This window comes from Corvus cornix, chromosome 2, assembly GCF_000738735.6.
Source record: "Corvus cornix cornix isolate S_Up_H32 chromosome 2, ASM73873v5, whole genome shotgun sequence".
Taxonomy (NCBI): domain Eukaryota; kingdom Metazoa; phylum Chordata; class Aves; order Passeriformes; family Corvidae; genus Corvus; species Corvus cornix.
The window spans coordinates 39,716,463-39,734,841 of record NC_046333.1 but is presented as its reverse complement, the minus strand read 5'-3'; the positions used below and the strand labels follow the sequence as shown (position 1 = coordinate 39,734,841).

At 36.8% G+C, this 18,379-nt stretch overlaps 1 protein-coding gene across 1 annotated transcript in view; it reads right to left on the bottom strand.

Moving 5' to 3' along the window:
* The window catches only part of NEK10 (NIMA related kinase 10), a 100,672-nt gene that overhangs the window by 68,055 nt on the left and 14,238 nt on the right, over positions 1-18,379 (bottom strand). The window contains 11 exon segments of the mRNA XM_039569296.1: positions 1,855-1,929; positions 6,446-6,520; positions 11,842-11,944; positions 12,136-12,253; positions 12,844-12,893; positions 13,489-13,527; positions 13,529-13,645; positions 14,193-14,309; positions 14,427-14,529; positions 15,909-15,973; positions 18,102-18,179. Of these exon segments, the coding sequence (XP_039425230.1) occupies positions 1,855-1,929; positions 6,446-6,520; positions 11,842-11,944; positions 12,136-12,253; positions 12,844-12,893; positions 13,489-13,527; positions 13,529-13,645; positions 14,193-14,309; positions 14,427-14,529; positions 15,909-15,973; positions 18,102-18,179 (940 nt within the window).

Sequence of the window (18,379 nt, the reverse complement as noted above, 5' to 3'; positions counted from 1 at the left end):
ACCCCGAACTATTACCTGTCAATTCAGAAGAAAGCAATTTCTGCCATTCTAAGATGACAATGCTGTCTCCTCTCTTTCTCTTTTCAGTTTGTTTTTTTTTGTGCAGAAGCTAATATTGGTAGGTAGACAGTCCTAATTTTTTGATTTCTTAATAGCCTTTAACATCTACTTAAATAATACCAAAAAAAACCCCACACAAAAAATTCAAGCACTGATTAAGTCTATAGGCTCTGATTTCTCCTTCAAGACTTGCGCTAAAATACTGTGCCAGTTCACTTTATTCCTTGTGAACAAGCTTCCGTTTCAAAAAGCTCACCATCACACAAAGTATTAACCAAGCACCTGGAAGGTGGCATCCAGCACATGCTACTGTTTGCAAAGCCTTTTTAGAATTTTTAAATTATTATGACATTGGAAAGACTGATATTTTAGCCTGTCATTTTAAATATTACTCAAGCATACATTCTAAATACAAAGACATCTGTACTGTATCCCTGTTCTCTTTGCCGACTGCAGACAAACAAGGATCACTGCTTCCATGATTTTGCCTGTGGAGTAGAACTGACAAGTAATGTCCCAAAGGATCCTTTACTTGAGAGACTGCAACATGTAAGGGACATTTTATCCTCAATCCTGCATCCAAGTACCTGGATAAAGAGGTAGAAAAAGAACTGCCAAAGTTCTAGGTCTGGTGTGAACTTCCATGCATAAAGAGGGTATGAGAACAATAATAAATATAGTATAAGCAAAAATTGTATTAAAAAAAGAGTACTTAAAACCACAGAACACTACTCTCAAACAGAAATTTCCTACAAAATATAAAAATCCCAAGAGATATACAGGAAAAGAAAACAGGCATCTAACAGGCAAAAAGAAGAAATAAATGTAGATAGGATAAGAAAGATTACAATTCAGTGAGCCTGAGTGCCACAGCAGCATGGTTTTGACACCTCTGACACCTCTACTTTAAATTGGTGTTTAACAGAACACAACAACTTCTCATCAACAGCTTCTCTGGCCAGTTGTAAGTGAACAAAACGAATTTATTATTTCAGAGAAGTTGAAAAAGATGGCACATAACTAGTTACACCAAACTCTTACTACACTTTAAATACCCAAACCATCACTCACAGATCCAGTGCCACTCAGAGATTGTGCTACGCTTCAGGAATATTTGGAGAACCAATTAAGGCAGCCTTGCAATCCCCTTACCTTTGCTCACTAAGAAGTATAATCATTAGTCTTCCAAGGTAAGTGACTTGAATATTTAACATATTACAAGGTCTCACTCTTGAAGCCATTTTAGGATTTAGGGATTTCTAGGGATTAAGTGCCAATCATTATCATTCTGGCACTAGGAATTCACAAGCAACAATTTCAAAAATGGCAAAATGAATTATGTTCAACTGCCAAATGCCTGAGTCCTTGACTCACTCTTAATTCAGAGGAGCAATCAGTAGCTCCCCTGATAGCTTGGAATGTTTAATTACTTATGACAGCCTGCAGGCCAAGCATTCTTACAGGTATAAGGCCATCACATGTGGTGGTGGTAAATGATACTGTTTACATGCACCTTTTCATAATTTAAACCCACACTTCTTTATCTATAAGGATATTCTATATATAGATAAGTTACTACACTACTGCAGTTAGTTCATTTTTGCACCAACTTAACCCACAGTAACCACCGTGTGTAAGACCAGGCAACATCAAAATAGGCAGGCAACCAACTATTGCAGATTAGCTTGTTCCTGCACCTTGTTCCTGACTCCACTGTAACTTGCCTATCTGCTCCAAGAGTAACTATGAAGATGGAAGTTGCTGGACTGAATGTTATATGCAGGAGTATTTAAAATGAGTATAGGATGGCTCCAACTACTGATGCAAGTTTGCAGTTTTCTTGCTTTTGCTTTGCAAGCCCAAAGTCAGCTACAATATTTTTTAAAAAAGACAAAAAGATTTATATCTCAATTGCCACCTTCTGTGCATGACAATCAGTGCTCAGTCACAACAAATGAAAAGTTGGGGGAGGGTGGAAGGGAGGGATTTTTTTTTTATCATTTACATTTCACGGAACTGGACCACATTATCTTTTTATCTCCACAGTCATCAACAACTTACATTTTAATCAGGCCTACCAGCTTTAAAAATACTATAAGCACACCCCTAATGGTTTCAATCTAAACTATATAACCAGTTTCAAGTTTCTATTAATATATTTCAATAAACTATATGACAATGGTACATATTTAATAAGCAGTGATCTAATACTAATCTCTAATAATCTAAATTTATGGTAATTATTTTGATTTCCTTGAAATTATGACAGCTGGGAAGGGTGGACTTTCCACAAATTAAATGTCAAAGGAGCAGGTGGGGGGGTCTAATAACTTCATAGTTCAAAGATGGAATTTTTTAAAAATAATGGTGAATCTTAGCCTTACCTTGTGACAAAAGCTGTAGATTTAGAAGATCATGTAATTATGTTAAAATAAGTGCCTTTTGTGTTATTACCAGGTAGTCTTTCACAAAATGTCACACACAGTCTTCAGAGATTATACTTTTAATCAAAGTTCCATGCAAACAGTTTGTTTGTTTTTTCCAGTTCAACACTCTACTGCTGCCTCCACACAACAACACAGCTAAGATACATCACACTTCATTAAGTCCAAGCACAAAGAGCAAGAAAACATTATTGTACTTGATAAACCCTGTTAACAATTTTTGTATTGTAATACTGCTTCAGAAGCGGGAAGATCTGTGTAGTAAATAATACTGTTTAAAATATTCTAAAACTCCTGTTCTACTTGGACAGAGCCCATAGCATGCCTATTCCAATTGTTTTCACTATGACATAGTTCATAAATATTTTATTTCAAAATGTTACTACTCCTCAAAAGAAGCTGGAGATCTGAAGAAATACAGGTAAGAAAAATTAGTTTCTGTTGGCTCTTGCTCAATGCAAGCTTTCACGGTTTGAAAAGGAGCAGTTCTTGAATTCAGAAAGGGCCTTTGATAAGAAAGCCACATCTAGACACTCAAGCCACAGATAATTTTTCTTTGAACAAAATGTCCAAAGAAGGACTAGTTCTGCAGTGCTTGAAAAATGTAAGTAAAAAGTAAAAAGACTGCTAAATTAATAGGATCACCTAAGAAGCCTCCCTTTTCCCTTGAGTTAAGGCAGTCCTCAAGCAGTTCGCTTCAAGAAATATTAATCCCCAAAGACCAGAGGATTTTGCAGTGTTGATACGTCCCTGAATTAATTGGTGTTAATCATTCTAAATTCCTTCCTTTGGAATTCTTCAAATAATATTTGATGAAGGATCTTCAAATAATATTTGATGAAGGAAGAGTATTGAGACATGACAGCAATCAATAAATTCAGTTCCTATTGCTTGAAAGATTTAGTAAAGGAAAGAAGAGAGCTGAACATCTCAGTTCTGGAAGTAGTATTTCATTTTAATAGAACATTAATGATTATCTGCAGGAAAAAAAAGAAAGCAAGGGAAAAATTAGCCAGATGGAGTAAATATATTCTCTTCCTTTTAAGCTCAGGTCCTCAGAAATGGAGGGATAAAACCCCTTCACTGGCATTATTTTTTCCAAATTCAGCTAAACTTTCTTGATGCCAGCAAGAAGCTCCCACATACAACTGATGCTGCCAGAGCTAAGGAATGTAAAGCCCAGGACAATCAGCTTTACATTAAGCGTAAGTATTTTTTCTTAGCTTTTTCAAGCCTATAATAGAGATTTGAATGAAAAAGAACTGCCAGCTGTTGAACTACATCAAAGTAGTGGCATTGCTTCTTTTAATTTATTTAAGCATCTGTCTTAAAAAATAAATAAATTGGTCTGCAACTTTTAATACTCCATGATTATTTGGCATGTGATGCCAAAAGTTACTACAATAACTAACAAACAAATGAAATAACTTCTAAGAACTGTGACAGGCCTGCTTCATATATCATTAAATGAAGATATGACCAAAGATGACCCCTTATTAATTAGTATTATTATAATTTTTTTTAATTTGTTAAAAAATAGTTAACCATACAAGACAATCCTCCAACAGGAAGAAAAATTAAAACAATATGATGTAGTCATAATCCTTTAGATTCTGAAACACTCCCCTTCTTTCACTTGTTTACACTATGTTTAGAGTTGCAGAATATGTGATAATGAAGCACGGTAGTTTCAAAAAAGATTAACAATCTGTGGAAGAGGGCATGAAGAAAAGACAGAACTATGAAATAGGAGTACGCTGACTTGACTAGTATCTTAACCTCCTACAGAATGGTCTCTGCAGCTTTCATGACAGCCAAATTACAAAAAGTTTCTATATCTTATCAGTCTCTTCAAATGAGCATTTTAGATACCTGCAATGTTGAGGGTTTTTTCTCTTTTTATTAAGAGGATCTGGATTTTCATTTGCTGTTTTATTTCCCAAAATTCTCAACCAGTATTAAACAGTAGATTAGTCTTCTGCAGTACAAACAAGACAAAAATTATCCAGATACATCTTAACAACGACATCATACTTGCACATTTGTTTCCTGAATTTATATTTGAATCCTATTCAAAAATGCCATTAATTTTTCCTAAAATCAAATATACAAAGACCAAAAGCACAGCAAAAAGGAATATTAATAGAGTATCAAATTCACCCCATATATGAACTTCAGACCTGATCACATCAGATTTTCACCATCCACCCTCTGAACAGTTTCTTCTTCTACCCAGAAGGGTTCAGGATGAGAGAAAAACCCTTTGCTTCTCTTCAGCAAGTTTGCAATTGTAATCAAGAAGGTTTGTTAGCAACTTACTGAGTTACAGTGATTTGGAGTATAAAATTAGAAATTCAATTTATTTTCCATAAAAAACATATGCTAAAATCAAGATAATTTGCAATTTAATCAACAATAGTACATACTTATTCTACTTTTCCCCATCAATAGAATTGGAACAGAATTAACTTCTCCTCATTCCCAAATAAAACTTTTAGCTATTCTATCATTCTCCTTTCTGTGCTATCATTAATGCTTTGTAAACAATCTACTGCCAGTTTTGTGAAGCTTGTAACTTCTGCACTAGGAACCTAGGCACTGATCCACATCTGAAACTGAGATTTGTAAAGAGAGATGTAATCATGCTATTAATCCACCAATGTTTTCCAGAATGTTTGATTTACAGAGTGAATATAAACAAATAGGAGATTCCACTCAGCCTATTACGAAAATAACTTCAAAAATAGAGTACTAGAAGGACTTCCTTGAACTTCAGTGTGAAGGGTAGCAATTCTGATAATGAATATTAGTTAAATGAGCCATCTAATCTGCTAAAAAAGTAGCATTGATTCAAGTGAATCTGAACAGTGACTAACACACAACAGACACTGGTTATATCTACTTTATCTCATGGCCACTGCTTCTCTGGGCATGGAAGAGAATCCAGAGCCAATAGGTCTTTAAAATAATGCACTCAACATGAAAATACTCTGAATTACAAAATTAACATGTAGCTTTCTTCCAGCACCCAGGAACTATTTGAACTTTCCAAGTCTCATTCAATTCACCATTCTGACACTCCATGGCTACCTGCTATGATTAGAAGTTTATGTGGCAGATGAGTTGTCTCAAAACTAGCATACTGCTGCTATATAATCCTAGGTTCAGACCCATACAGATCCTTTCAGCTGCTACTTTATGATGTGTAGTAAACATTAAACAGAACATGCTGCCCAAAAGAGAGTATGGTGCCCTTCACAGTTCTCCTTGATATCAGCTCTGAAAGGTGCCCAAGTGATTCCACACAGCCCTCTGACCATCAAGGTCTAAACCTTGCTGCAATTAAATGACACTGAGGAAAAGTGATGATCTACAGAGTCTTCTGTTTTGTCCTACAAACAGATGCAACTATAGAGCTCTAGACAGAAATACGCTGTGCTAGAAACAAAATACCGCTGCAGTAAAATATAGCTGCAATAAAAGCAGATACACATTTTCCATTTAGAACTGTAACTTTTCAATGTCTTATATAAAAAGCTGGGCAGATTAAAAGGAAAGCCACAGATAATATTGCTTCAATGAATCTCTAAAACCCTATAACAAAACAACTTTCATCCAGGCTGCGCCTAAAATTCCACCTTTTTTTGTGTGTGTCTGAAACAATAAATCAGACACTCAATCTGACCAGAGATGTACAGTTTCAGTAATGCTTTTCTATCAATTTAGAATGAGATGTTTTACAAAATTTCAGGTTGGCATGATTTAGTATTTATATTTTCATAGCATTGGTAGCTCAATCAATTATGATTAAGTGCTGTACCAGCATAAAATGCTAGTTATGGACCCCTTCTTATGAAATTTATGTCAGAAATTAAACAGAAAATGAGTAGAGTGGGCAGTTCTAGAGACTACAAAACAACAACATGCTTAAAGTTCTCTACAGTCAGAGACAGCCTGGCTAGGATCAGACTGTAAATATCTGTTTACATTTGCAACAACACACAACATAAAAGAGCCTGAAAAAGATTAGGATAATTCAAGTTTAATTGACATGCATAAAAGATGTCCCAGGAAATACAAACCAAGTTATACAATCTTCACATTAGAATGAAGCACCTCCTGGGTTTAGGACTTTCATTTGTGCCTTGCATAAGTTTAAAAACAAAATAATAAAGAAAGATCTGAATACAGAAACCATGTAACCACACATTACTTAAGGAAACACAGTGTGACTATAAATATTCAAAAATTCTTCATACTATTATCATAGAATGGTTTGGGCAGGAAGGGACCTTAAGATTATCAAGTTCCAAACCCCCTGCCATGAGCAGGGACACCTTTCACCAGGTTGCTCAGAGCCCCATCTAACTCAACCTTGAATACTTCTAGGAATGAGGCATCCAAAACTTCTCTGGGCAACCGGTTCCAGTGGCTCACCACCCTCCCAGGGTGAGGGAGTAATTACTTCCTCATATTTAATCTAAGTCTGCTCTCTTTCAGTTTGAAGCCATTCCCCCTTGTCCTGCCACTACATGCTCTTGTAAAAAGTCCCTCTCCAGCTCTCTTATAGTCCCCTTTAAGTACAGAAAGGTGCTCTAAGATCTCCCCGGAGCTTTTTCTTCTCCAGGCCGAACAATCCCAACTTTCTCAGCCTTTCCTCATAGGAGAGGTGCTCCATCCCTCTAATCCTCTTCACAGCCTTCTTGTGGACTGACTCCAACAGGTCCATGTCCTTCTTGTGCTGAGGACCCAAAAGCTGGACACAGTACTCAAGTAAGGTCTCACCAGAGCATGAGGTATTCTCTCAGGTATTCCTTTTTCAGTAAGGCCTATAGACATGATATTCAGAAACCACCCCTAGAAGAGGTCCCTCATAACCACAATCTTGCATTGTGCCAGGCTGGCTGCAGATTTCTCTGTATGAATTCTTGTTTTCTTTCACCATAGGTCCCTGCCTACCAAGTTCTGCTGGAATTGTTCCACAAGGGCCACCTGTAGAACTTTTCTCCATCAGGACAAACAAGCATAATTCTTTAGCAGGTTTATTGTTTTCTGCTCTGACAGCAAGGTGGGAATGTCTCCCACACTATGCACTCCTTTCCTTTTCAACCCAGGTAAAAGCAGAAACTGTGTAATATATCTTCAAGAGATTTGGAATGTGAGTGGTCCCATACTCCTATACATGGTATGAAAAGCCTATCTATGGGTCCAAGAATTTTCTTAAAGCAGTTCATTGGTGTGGCTGCTGCAGAATTAAAGTCTTAGTCTCTAGAAGCCCTTTCTCCAGTGTATTGCTCACTTCACTAATTTTTTTTTTTTAATCAAAATATACCAGTAGAGTCTGAAACTAAGGCACCCCTCTAAAGATAATATTTTTTAAGAACATTAGTTACAGATGAATGAGCTGCCTTTCTTATACTGTCAGCCTGCAGATTCTTATAGCAAGAGATTAACAAGTGTTACTATTTCCAGAAGGACTGATTGAGGAAAATGAAATAGAGCAGTAATATAAGATTCTTTTATAAAGCAAAATAATTTCAGCCATATCCCAATTACACAGTCACATAACACTGCTTCACAGGTAGTCCAGTGGAACATTACTCTAGTTAGATCAAGGCAAGTTTGGGTCAGTTTTCAGATTTGAAAGACTCCAGAAAATTGAACTCACTCTATTTAGGATGAGTGTGCTGCTTGTAAACGCAGAACTACAGGTTTTAGTAGATCTTAGAGCAGACCTTCTCTTTTAATAAAAGCTGATAGGATAAATTCAATGCAGAGATTTCTCAATATTTTAGCATATGCTTCACATTCATCTAACATTTTGTAGTAACTTTGTCATGATTTAACCCCAGCCAGCAACTAAGCACCACACACTCAACTTGTCACCTTCTCCACTGGGGAGGAGAATCAGAAAAAAGAAAATAAAACTCATGGGTCAATGTAAGAACAGTTTGATGACTGAAACAAAATAAAATATTATAATATTGTAATATTACAGTACCATTATTTATTATAATATTAATAGCAAATGTAATTAAAGGGGGGGGGCAGAATAAAACTTAAGAAAAACAAATTATGCTCACTGCAGTTGCTCACCACCTGCTGAAAGATGCCCAGCCAGTCCTCGAGCAGCCATCAGCAGCGCCTGGCCAACTCCCCTCAGTTTATATACTGGGAATGGCATTCTATGGTATGGAATATCCCTTGAGCTAGTTCAGGTCAGCTATTCTGGATACACTCCCTGCCCCCAGCTTGTTGTGCAGCTCTTCTCTGGCAGAGCATGGAAAACTGAAAAGTCCTTGATTTAGAGTATACTCTACTCAGCAACAACTAAAACCTCAGCGTGTTATCAACATTGTTGTCATACGAAATTCAAAACACAGCACTGTACCAGCTACTAGAAAGACTATTAACTCTATCACAACTGAAATCAGGATAAACTTTCACTAAGAACCACTTGACATGTACTTAATGGACAGTATATTTATCCTCAAATATTGTGAGATATAAGCATCAAGATCACAAATGCTCCAGTCTTTGGCATACATGGACTGTATGAGTTAGGAACAATACGACAGCATGCATCCATACAGTACATACTAACTATCATCAGGAAGAAAGTAACTTAATCTTAATTTCATTAAGGTTGTTAAACAACAAGGCTCAATTAAATTCAGAAACAATAGCTAAAATGTCGTCAGCTCTCCCCAAAAATTCAATAGGTACTACACTTGTACTAGTTGTAGGACTAAATAAAGTGTTCGTTTAAATACTGTAATAGTTTTAAACTAATTGCTGTAGTAATGGTCCAAATAAGTTTCTGTTCTTCCAATTTTCCTGAACGCCTGCAAATCTTTGACAGAAATATAAATGCTTTTCAAGGGCAATTTTGAGCCAGCTTTTGAAAGTACGTTTAGACTACTCTATATTTAGAATGGAACAAAGATAAGGAAAGGCTGTTGAGACAAGAGTGCCCCTCAGTGGCAGTATGTTGATATAAAATACAATTATATGGTACCTTAAAATAATACTCTGCATATTTATTTTCATCACTCAAGGAAAAATGCACCATTAAATCACATTCTTTCAAAACTGCACCATTACTAAGAATCAGAGGGGGTTTAGCACATGTCAGAGGGGGTTTAGCACATATGGTTTGATAATGAATGAAGTATGTACACGATCAGGTAAAAATATTTACTATGAAACAACTATTGCTAAATATTTATGGCTGAGTGCTTTGTGGATGGGTGTGTGCATGTGCCTACACTTTCCTGTTATATTTAAAGAAGAGAGATTGAATTTTGCAGAAAGACTTCTCACAACAATTCTGCAGCATTCAAATTGTGTATTTTCTTCTGTGTCATAAGCAGCAAGAAAACATGCAGTACTTCTTTGAGGACTTCAAAAACTACAGGATCTGAATTGCCTGGAAGGCTTGCTGTGTGTACCAGGTTGTATTAGTTCACTCAAAGACTAAAACTATGCCATGCTTTGCACTGTTCACACACATATTGCTTTCAAAGCCTGTCCTGGAACCTGCCTGGATTCCTTCCTCCACACTGTGATGATTATAGAAGCATAAATCAAGAATATTCACTACTACAGACTTACACAAACAGCACCTCACTGCAGCTGATCTGGGAACAACTGAAGGATACTAAACAATTTCATGGTAAGATTGGAATAGAATAGACAGCTGTTATACTTTGTATGTTCACTAGCACCTATTCTATAATCTGGTTATTTCTATATTCTTGCAAATTTAAATAAAAACAGGCCTTGAAGCATAACTATAGTTTAAATATTTTAGGGCTAAATCATCTCCTCCATCATATTTGACATCCATAGCTGCAAAAAATATAGTCATGGCTGATACCACGAAATTGTATTAGCAATTATTTTACTTCTGTGCCTGGGAAGATCACAGAACAGATCCTCCTAGAAGCTATGCTAAGATTCAGGGAGGACAAAGAGGTGATTCAGGTGAGCCAGCATGGCTTCACCAAGGGCAAGTCCTGCCTGACCAACCTAGTGGTCTTCTGTGATGGAGTGACTACATCAGTGGACAAGGGAAGGACTACAGATACAATTTATCTGGACTTTTGTAAAGCCTTTGACATGGTTCCCCACAATAGGAATTGATGAGTGGACTGCTAGATGGATAAGAAATTAGTTGAATGGCTGCATTCCATACTATCCAGAGGGCAGTGATCAGTCCCAATGGACATCAGTGACAATTAGTGTCCCTCAGGGGTTCATACTGGGACCAGTGTTATTTAATATCTTCATTGATGACATAGATGGAAGGATCAAGTACACCCTCAGCAAATTTCCAGGTGGCACCAAGCTGAGTGGTGCAGTCAGCACACCTGAAGGAGGGGATGCCATCCCAAGGGACCTGGACAAGCTCGAGAAATGGGTCCATGGGAATCTCATGCAGTTTAACAGGACCAACAGTAAGGTGCTGCATCTGTGTCAGGGCAATTCCTGTTATCAACACAGGCTGGGGGATGAACAGATACAGAGCAGCCCTGGAGAGAAGGATTTGGGGTGCTGGTGGGTGAGAGGCTGGACATGACCCAGCACTCAGAAAGCTGAATGTGTCCCGAGCTGCATCCAAAGCAGTGCGGCCAGCAGGGCAAGGGAGAGGATTCTGTCCCTCTACTCCACTCTGGTGAGAGCCACCTGGAGCACTGCATCGAGCTCTGGGATCCTCAGCACAGGAGAACATAAACATGTTGGAGCAAGTCCAGAGGAAGACCAACAAGATGATTAGAGAGATGAAGCACCTCTTCTATGAGGAGAGCCTGAGAAAATTGGGTTTGTTTGGCCTGGAAAAGAGAAGGCTTTGGGGTGACCTAACTGTGGTCTGCCAGTACCTTAAGGGAGCCTATGAGAAAGATGGAGAGGGACTTATAACAAGAGCACATAGTGACTGGACAAGGGGGAATGGTTTTAAACTGAAAAAGAGTAGATTTAGATTAGCTATTAGGAAAAAATTCTTTACTGTGTGGGTGGTGAGGCACTGGAACAGGGCGTCCATCACATGAAGTATTTAAGGTCAGGATGAATGGAGCTCTGAGCAACCTGATCTAGAGAAAGGCCTGTCCACAGCAGGGCGGTTGAAAATAGATTATATTTAAGGTCTCTTTCAATCCAGTCCATTCTGTGATTCAACAATTTCACTCAACAATATAATAATGCAATAATATGCTAGCTTCCAGGTATGGTGACCAACACCACCCAGGAATCTGAAACCTTCTCAATCTTGATTAAAAAATGCTCCTCAGGTAGATCTTGAGAAATTGTCTTCAAAAAAAGCAGTTCTACTTACTAATTGTAACTTTGTCTTTATCCCCCAACATGACATTGTTTGGAGTGAGATCTCAATGAACAATCCTTTTCTCTTTATGCAAATAACAAAGACCTAGACAAAGCTTAGACAGAAACAGAAAGAGCCTTACAAACATTCTTAAATAGAACCTAAATAAAGGCACATATAATTAAATTCACAGCTATATATTAGTGACTGATACAATAAGCAGTACTTTGTCACTTATTAGCCTGAAAACATGGTGCTACTAATTACATGTAGGAAAGTCCTGGCAAAAAGAATGGAGGCTCTTACTTGGATAAATATATGCCATATTCTGTCTTCTGTAAACTGTTGTTGCTTTTCCTTCAAAGAGTGAAAGTGTTCTCCCAATGGCACCCTCTCTATGAGTTCCATGACTATGTACAATAAAATAAATTAATAGAACATTATTTATACAGAAAGCATTTTAAAATAGAGTATTTGAGGTAAAAATGTATTTTAAAAGCTGTTATTTTTTACTTTAAAATTTTATTTGTACAGACAGATATATTTTATACTTTTCTACACTTTTTTGTTCGATTTTTTCCTCAGTTGATATCCCAGAACTATAAGGAAATCACTGCCTGATAATCACTCAGCAGGCAGGTGTATGGAGATAACTCATTATTGAAAAGAAAATTAAAACAATATGGCTGGCAATCTATATCATTCACTCTACTACTCACCACAGCTTTTCTCCCTATTTAGCATTTCAGTTGTAAACTTTGGATCTTTAGAGAAGAATGATGCCTGCTACATGTTTACATTGCATCTAATTTTACTGATAGATAAACAAATAAAAACACTATTTCTCATAATTTTTTTCAATTTTAAAGGAATATATGTCTGTCTGAATTTGTAGCAGTTCTTGAAGAAAGATTATTGCTCAAATTCAACACACTCCTGCCAACCTGTAAGTGGTTTTATTATATAAGTCTATTTCTTCACTATGTACAATATGGTAATTTTCTGCATTTATACTCACTTTCCAAGAAGGTTCTGTAATACCGTACAACATTTGGATGATAAAGGTACAATGAGGAAAGAAATGTAGATGCTTAGAATAGTTAAACCAATGGCACAGTATTTAAAATGCTTAGCTACACCTAGGAAGGAAGGATACTACAAGGATTCCACAAACTTGTTTATGAACTCCAGTGTACCTTCACTGTTACCCCAAATGCAGAGAAATGTTGCACATTACTAGAGTAATTGGGAGGAAAATAGAGTATTATTTCTGGCTAAACACCCCCAGCTCCCTCAACCACTCCTCATAGAACTTGTACTCCAGACCCTCCACCAGCTCCATTGCCCTTCTCTGGACCAGCTCAAACACCTCAATGACCCTCTTGTAGTGAGAGGCCCAGAACAAAACACAGGATTTGAGGTGTGGCCCCACCAGTGCCAAGCACAGGGGGACAATCACTGCCCTGGTCCTGGCTGGCCACACTGTTGCTGATACAGGCCAGGATGCCACTGGCCTTCTTGGGCACACTGCTGGCTCATATTCAGGCAGCTGCCAACCAGCATCCCCAGGTCCTTTTCCACCAGGCAGCTTTCCATATGAGAACTCACAGTTAATAATTCAGAATGCCCACATATCAAACTAGAGCTCACGAGACACACCTGCTCTTTGGTGATGGTTAATTCAGAGACAATGTTTTTTTACACTGCTGTCTCTGTGTTTTTTGTCCTTTCCAAATGCTGGATTGTGTAAATTGACTTCTTTCATTGCCAGGAGATTTTGTCTGTTATGTTTTCTAACCCATAAACAAGATAAAACCTTTGTACAATAAATACAGGATGGGGATAGGAAGAATGGTATATGGCTACCAGATTAGTTATCAGAGTCAAAACCTTTCTCACAGAATTTATAATCATAGCTTTTTTTGTGTATGATGTGATTAGTAAAAGAACTACAGTCCAACAGTACAGGTTAGCAGTAGACTACTGAACTTGCACAGTGCTTGAAGTAACATTATCTGTACCCAGTGTTGCTTTTCAGATGAAACATGCTTGAATTTTTGTGGTTTTACATAGATTAATTAGCTTTGCAATAGACATAAATGCTGTTAGTGGAAAGGAATTAAGAGAAAGTAAGGTAGGAAACCTAAGAGATACACTGGTCAATCCCATATATAAAACATGGAACAAACAAAATCGCAGCAAACACTAACAACAAGCTCAGATCCACAAAGGCCTTTTTGCACCTACATTTCCCAACTGAAATTCAAAGGACAGTTGTGCCTAGAACAGGTATTAGACCCTCTTCATGAAGCTTCCTCTCAAATCTGGAAAATAATAGCAAAAGAAAAGTTTACCTTCTATACACTTCCAAAAGCTCCATTGCCAAGGTGCTCTCAAACTGCAATACCTATATGTTTTGTGGGTGCCTTATAGTGATTCATGCTCTCAATATTTTCAGCAATTTGCTTCAATACATCCTCCTAGTCATAAATTAAATTACAAATAAATAAATTTAAAATGTTTATGCCTTTCTTGTGCTACGAATGTGCAAGAATATGACTTCTTAAAACTATGCAGGTTTAAGGTTTTTTACCTACCTTTAAGAAATTTAGCTTTAATACCAACCCTTCATAAGCTCTGATATCATGCACATAATGTCCAATATCAATGAAGATTTCAAAAAAGTCAGTAGGGAAAAGTCTAGAAAGGTTCAAAATTTTTTATATTTTTTAGAAACAATGTACGCAGTAGCAATTAATCTACACCAGAGACTTTTCAATGTTTATTATTACAACTTACTTCAGAACCTCCTAAATATTACACTTATTTCTCACTAATCTATTGAGATATTAATCCTCTAACACTATATACATAGGAGTTAAAGTCCATTTTAAAAGTCAGACTTCAGCCCCCATTGGTTGGGTATGCCAACCAATATAAATGCCAATTCCCCAAACAAGTATAAGTCTTTTAAGTCAATGCACCTCCTGAATTTCCAGTAATTTTGCTTTTTTTTTTCTTACAGCACTTTCTTTTATGCTTGTTATCACTGTATCTGAGTTTCTTCTTGTAATGCACTAAGTGATAGGATTAACATTTTTCTGCATTTAAAGAATTGTGACACCCATCTTAGAATTTTTGGCCAAGAATCCTAGTCTAAAAGATGAAAAGGACTGAGAAAAGCAAAAGCCAACAGATAACATGTAACAGTTGATTAGTTAGATATTTGACTGAAGCTTTGTTTCTTTTTAAAGTTCTGAAATAAGTAGAAATGGAGAATATCAGGGCATTTGGAAAAGTCAAGACAGTAAATTAGTCCAGATTCTTCAAAAACTTGTCACCAACCATGAAAATTCATTACACACTGAGGCACTTCCAGTACAAAATCCACCTTTTAAAAATAAAAATAACACAAAAGTCATATTTAGAACTTTAGTAATTTATGATATAAAATAAAAACATAAACACTCCTGACAGGCACACCTCCTAGACACTCCGATTACTATCCTAATCCCACAAATCAAACTAAGATTTCACATAGCCTTTGTAGCCAACATGGTGAAATGGCCATCTTACTAGTAAAAATGCATAATTGATGGAAAACATTTTGTCCTTATTGATCCAAACCTTCCAGCAACACTCCTAAGTAAAACAGCTTGATGCAAAGTCAGACCCATGGTGAAGGAGTAGAGGGCTCAGAGAAAAAGTTTAACTGCTTCCACTTAATTGCTACTATCCAGGGCTGCAACTTGCGTCTGCTAATCTTCAGGGTAAAAGTATGTTTTATCACCAGCAGTATTAAATCTGTCCTCAACATATATAAAAGGTTGATTCATGTGGGGAGAAGGAGCCCATACAGAGCTAGGTTGTCTGGCATACACACAAAAGAAGTCCCAACACTGAACACCTAATCTTGCAGACTGGCACTGATGCAATGAAGGGATGAGTGTAGTTATGAAGAGCTATCTGTAGTTGTGAACAGAACAGAAATTGCCCATTACAAAATAATTTACATTTAAAAAATATTTCTTTTTGAAAGCTATCTTAAAAGAGTTTCACAAAACATATGGTTAACATACCTTTTAAAAATATGTTGATTTCTTTCCATACTGAAGAGAAATCTCAGGGCTCTGAAAGCATAACACTACAGTAGGAAAAGTACTTAAATTAATGAGAGACTTATAACACATATGGAAAAGCCACTGATAAACAACAAGGATTCCCCTTGACCTTATATACTGTCAAACTTTGTATTTAAATGACAGATTATCTTATTAGCCTGATAACAAAGGGAATAAAACTATACTAAGTTCCTCCTGTATTTTAAAAGTATGCAAGGACATTAAGGGGGGAAAAACAATTAAAAAAAAAAAAAGTTGGTGACAACAGCTTCAGCACATGCTGAAGCACACCTAAATCTTGATCATCTCTTTTCATCTGCAGATAGCTCAAGACTTGAGACCTGATTTCTTCTCCAATGCTGAAAAAGGTAAACGAACTGGTGGGTTTGTACTGTTGCAGAAAAAAAGCATTTTGCATTTTTTTCTGAAAAATTCAGTGTGGAGCACCGTAAGTTCTAACAGGGACAAAAAAGAAGAGTGAGAAAAGAGAGATTACTCAACTTTTTAACCCTAAATTCATCGTATTTACAGAGAACTTTATGTACCTCAGCTCCTATCTCTCTCTTAGTTCCAAAACAAAGAAAGTCCTTTAAGACAGCTACTGGCAGGTAGTTAATATGTATGCTTTGATGCAACTCATTTTTATTTCTATTTCTAAAGACTCAGTGATCTGGCACATTTATAGCTGAGCAAACAAAGATAGTCCTGAAGTAAGATCACTTAGGTAGCATGGCAGAAAGAAGCTGAAAAGTTAATTGATCATTGAAAACATACACAATGGGGCAGTAAAGACACCACACCAGGATTGCAAGAATTCTAAGAAAAATGTCTGTGAAACTCAAAAAGGATATTCCAATAGCTGCAACTGTATTTCACAGCAGTAACATTTATAAAGGCAATACAGATAGCAGTGTGAGAAGCTAAACAAGGTTTCATAAAAATATACCTCTTGCACAAAACAGATTTAGTTTTCATATGCGATCATTAAGTCCATTATTCATTCAAATGGCTTCATGTTTAACCCAACTACAGCTGCTTAGTAGCTCTTGTGAGTTATTTCCAACACATTCTGCTGGAATCTAAAAATCTCAGTGGGCATAAATTAAGCTCCTTACAGTTGTGTGAGACAACGATACTGAGCACATACTCCAGTTTGTTAGACTGCATGTTAGTTCCATACCTACCCTCCAGGAAGGTTTGTATTTATCTCATCCTTAAGATGATTTAACTGAAGTGCACCATAAAACCTCACTGCAGTAGAAAGGTACCTACTGCACTGAATCTACCCTCCAATTCTAATCTAGAAGAACGGTGATGAGAAAGACAACACTAGAATGAATTAATTTTTTTTTTGGTGGAAAAACCTTTCTTCAGTATCCAAGCACACCTAGCTGATTAAATAGTGGAGTAGCTATATAGCTATATAGTGGAAGTGGCTCTGTCAGAACAAAGACCAGGTGAGAGGCAGGATCACGAATGCATTCAGCTGGGCTAAGGACTTTGCCAACTGGAGCAGAAGCAGCTGTGCTCATCCCTGAAGCTCTGAGCACTACATTCCCATAGCTTAAAGAGACACTCACCACTTCACAGAGCCTGAGAAAAGCTACCAGGTAATTAATTACTACTGATAACCTTTAGTCTAAGTTGACTCAAACCAGTACATTTATGAGGGTAATTACATGCAAAACCAAGAGCCATTCTATGCTTATTTGGCCTGTATTTATTCTACACTTAAATTTTCTCTATTTTATGTACTGTCTTCATGTATTTTATTTAACATCCACAGTAAAATGCTCCAGAAATAAACAGGTATTAGTAGAGTGTCAAGTCTAGAGTGAGTTTCAATGAAGATCAAGGCTCGATAAAGAAGATCTGATGTTAGACAACCTGAAAAAGTAGAGGAAAGATTATTGCAAGAAAAATATTGTCTTTCCTTTACACTATATGAAGTGCTAGAAACAAAGTAAATCAGAACAGAAATTGAGTCTCTCTTTAACTTTTAGTTCCTGGGCCATTTGTTGTTTGGGGGGGGAGGGGTTCCCCTTTAAATACGATTTTTTTTCTACTGTACTTTAAAATAAACTTTAATTCATAAAAAATTATCAGGGACTGTTGGGGCTTTCATTGTGCAATGATAATAAAGGGAGTTACCTGTAATAAACTGGCTCTTTCAGCATTCCTTTCTTTGTTTGGTAAAATCAGCTTTGCTATTGTATATATTCCATTTGCCTGGAAACAGAAAAAAGTCAGCATTAATAGTGTACCTTTGCATACAAATCACAAATAAAAGTCAGTGTTCAGATAAATCAGAAGCTAATACCAATAGACAAGTTCTCAACATCCTATTGCACACTTAAAATGTAAGCTTAAATGTGTATAAGAATTAAGTCGTTGTTACATTTAAACTGATACCATAAAGAGAGCCTGTG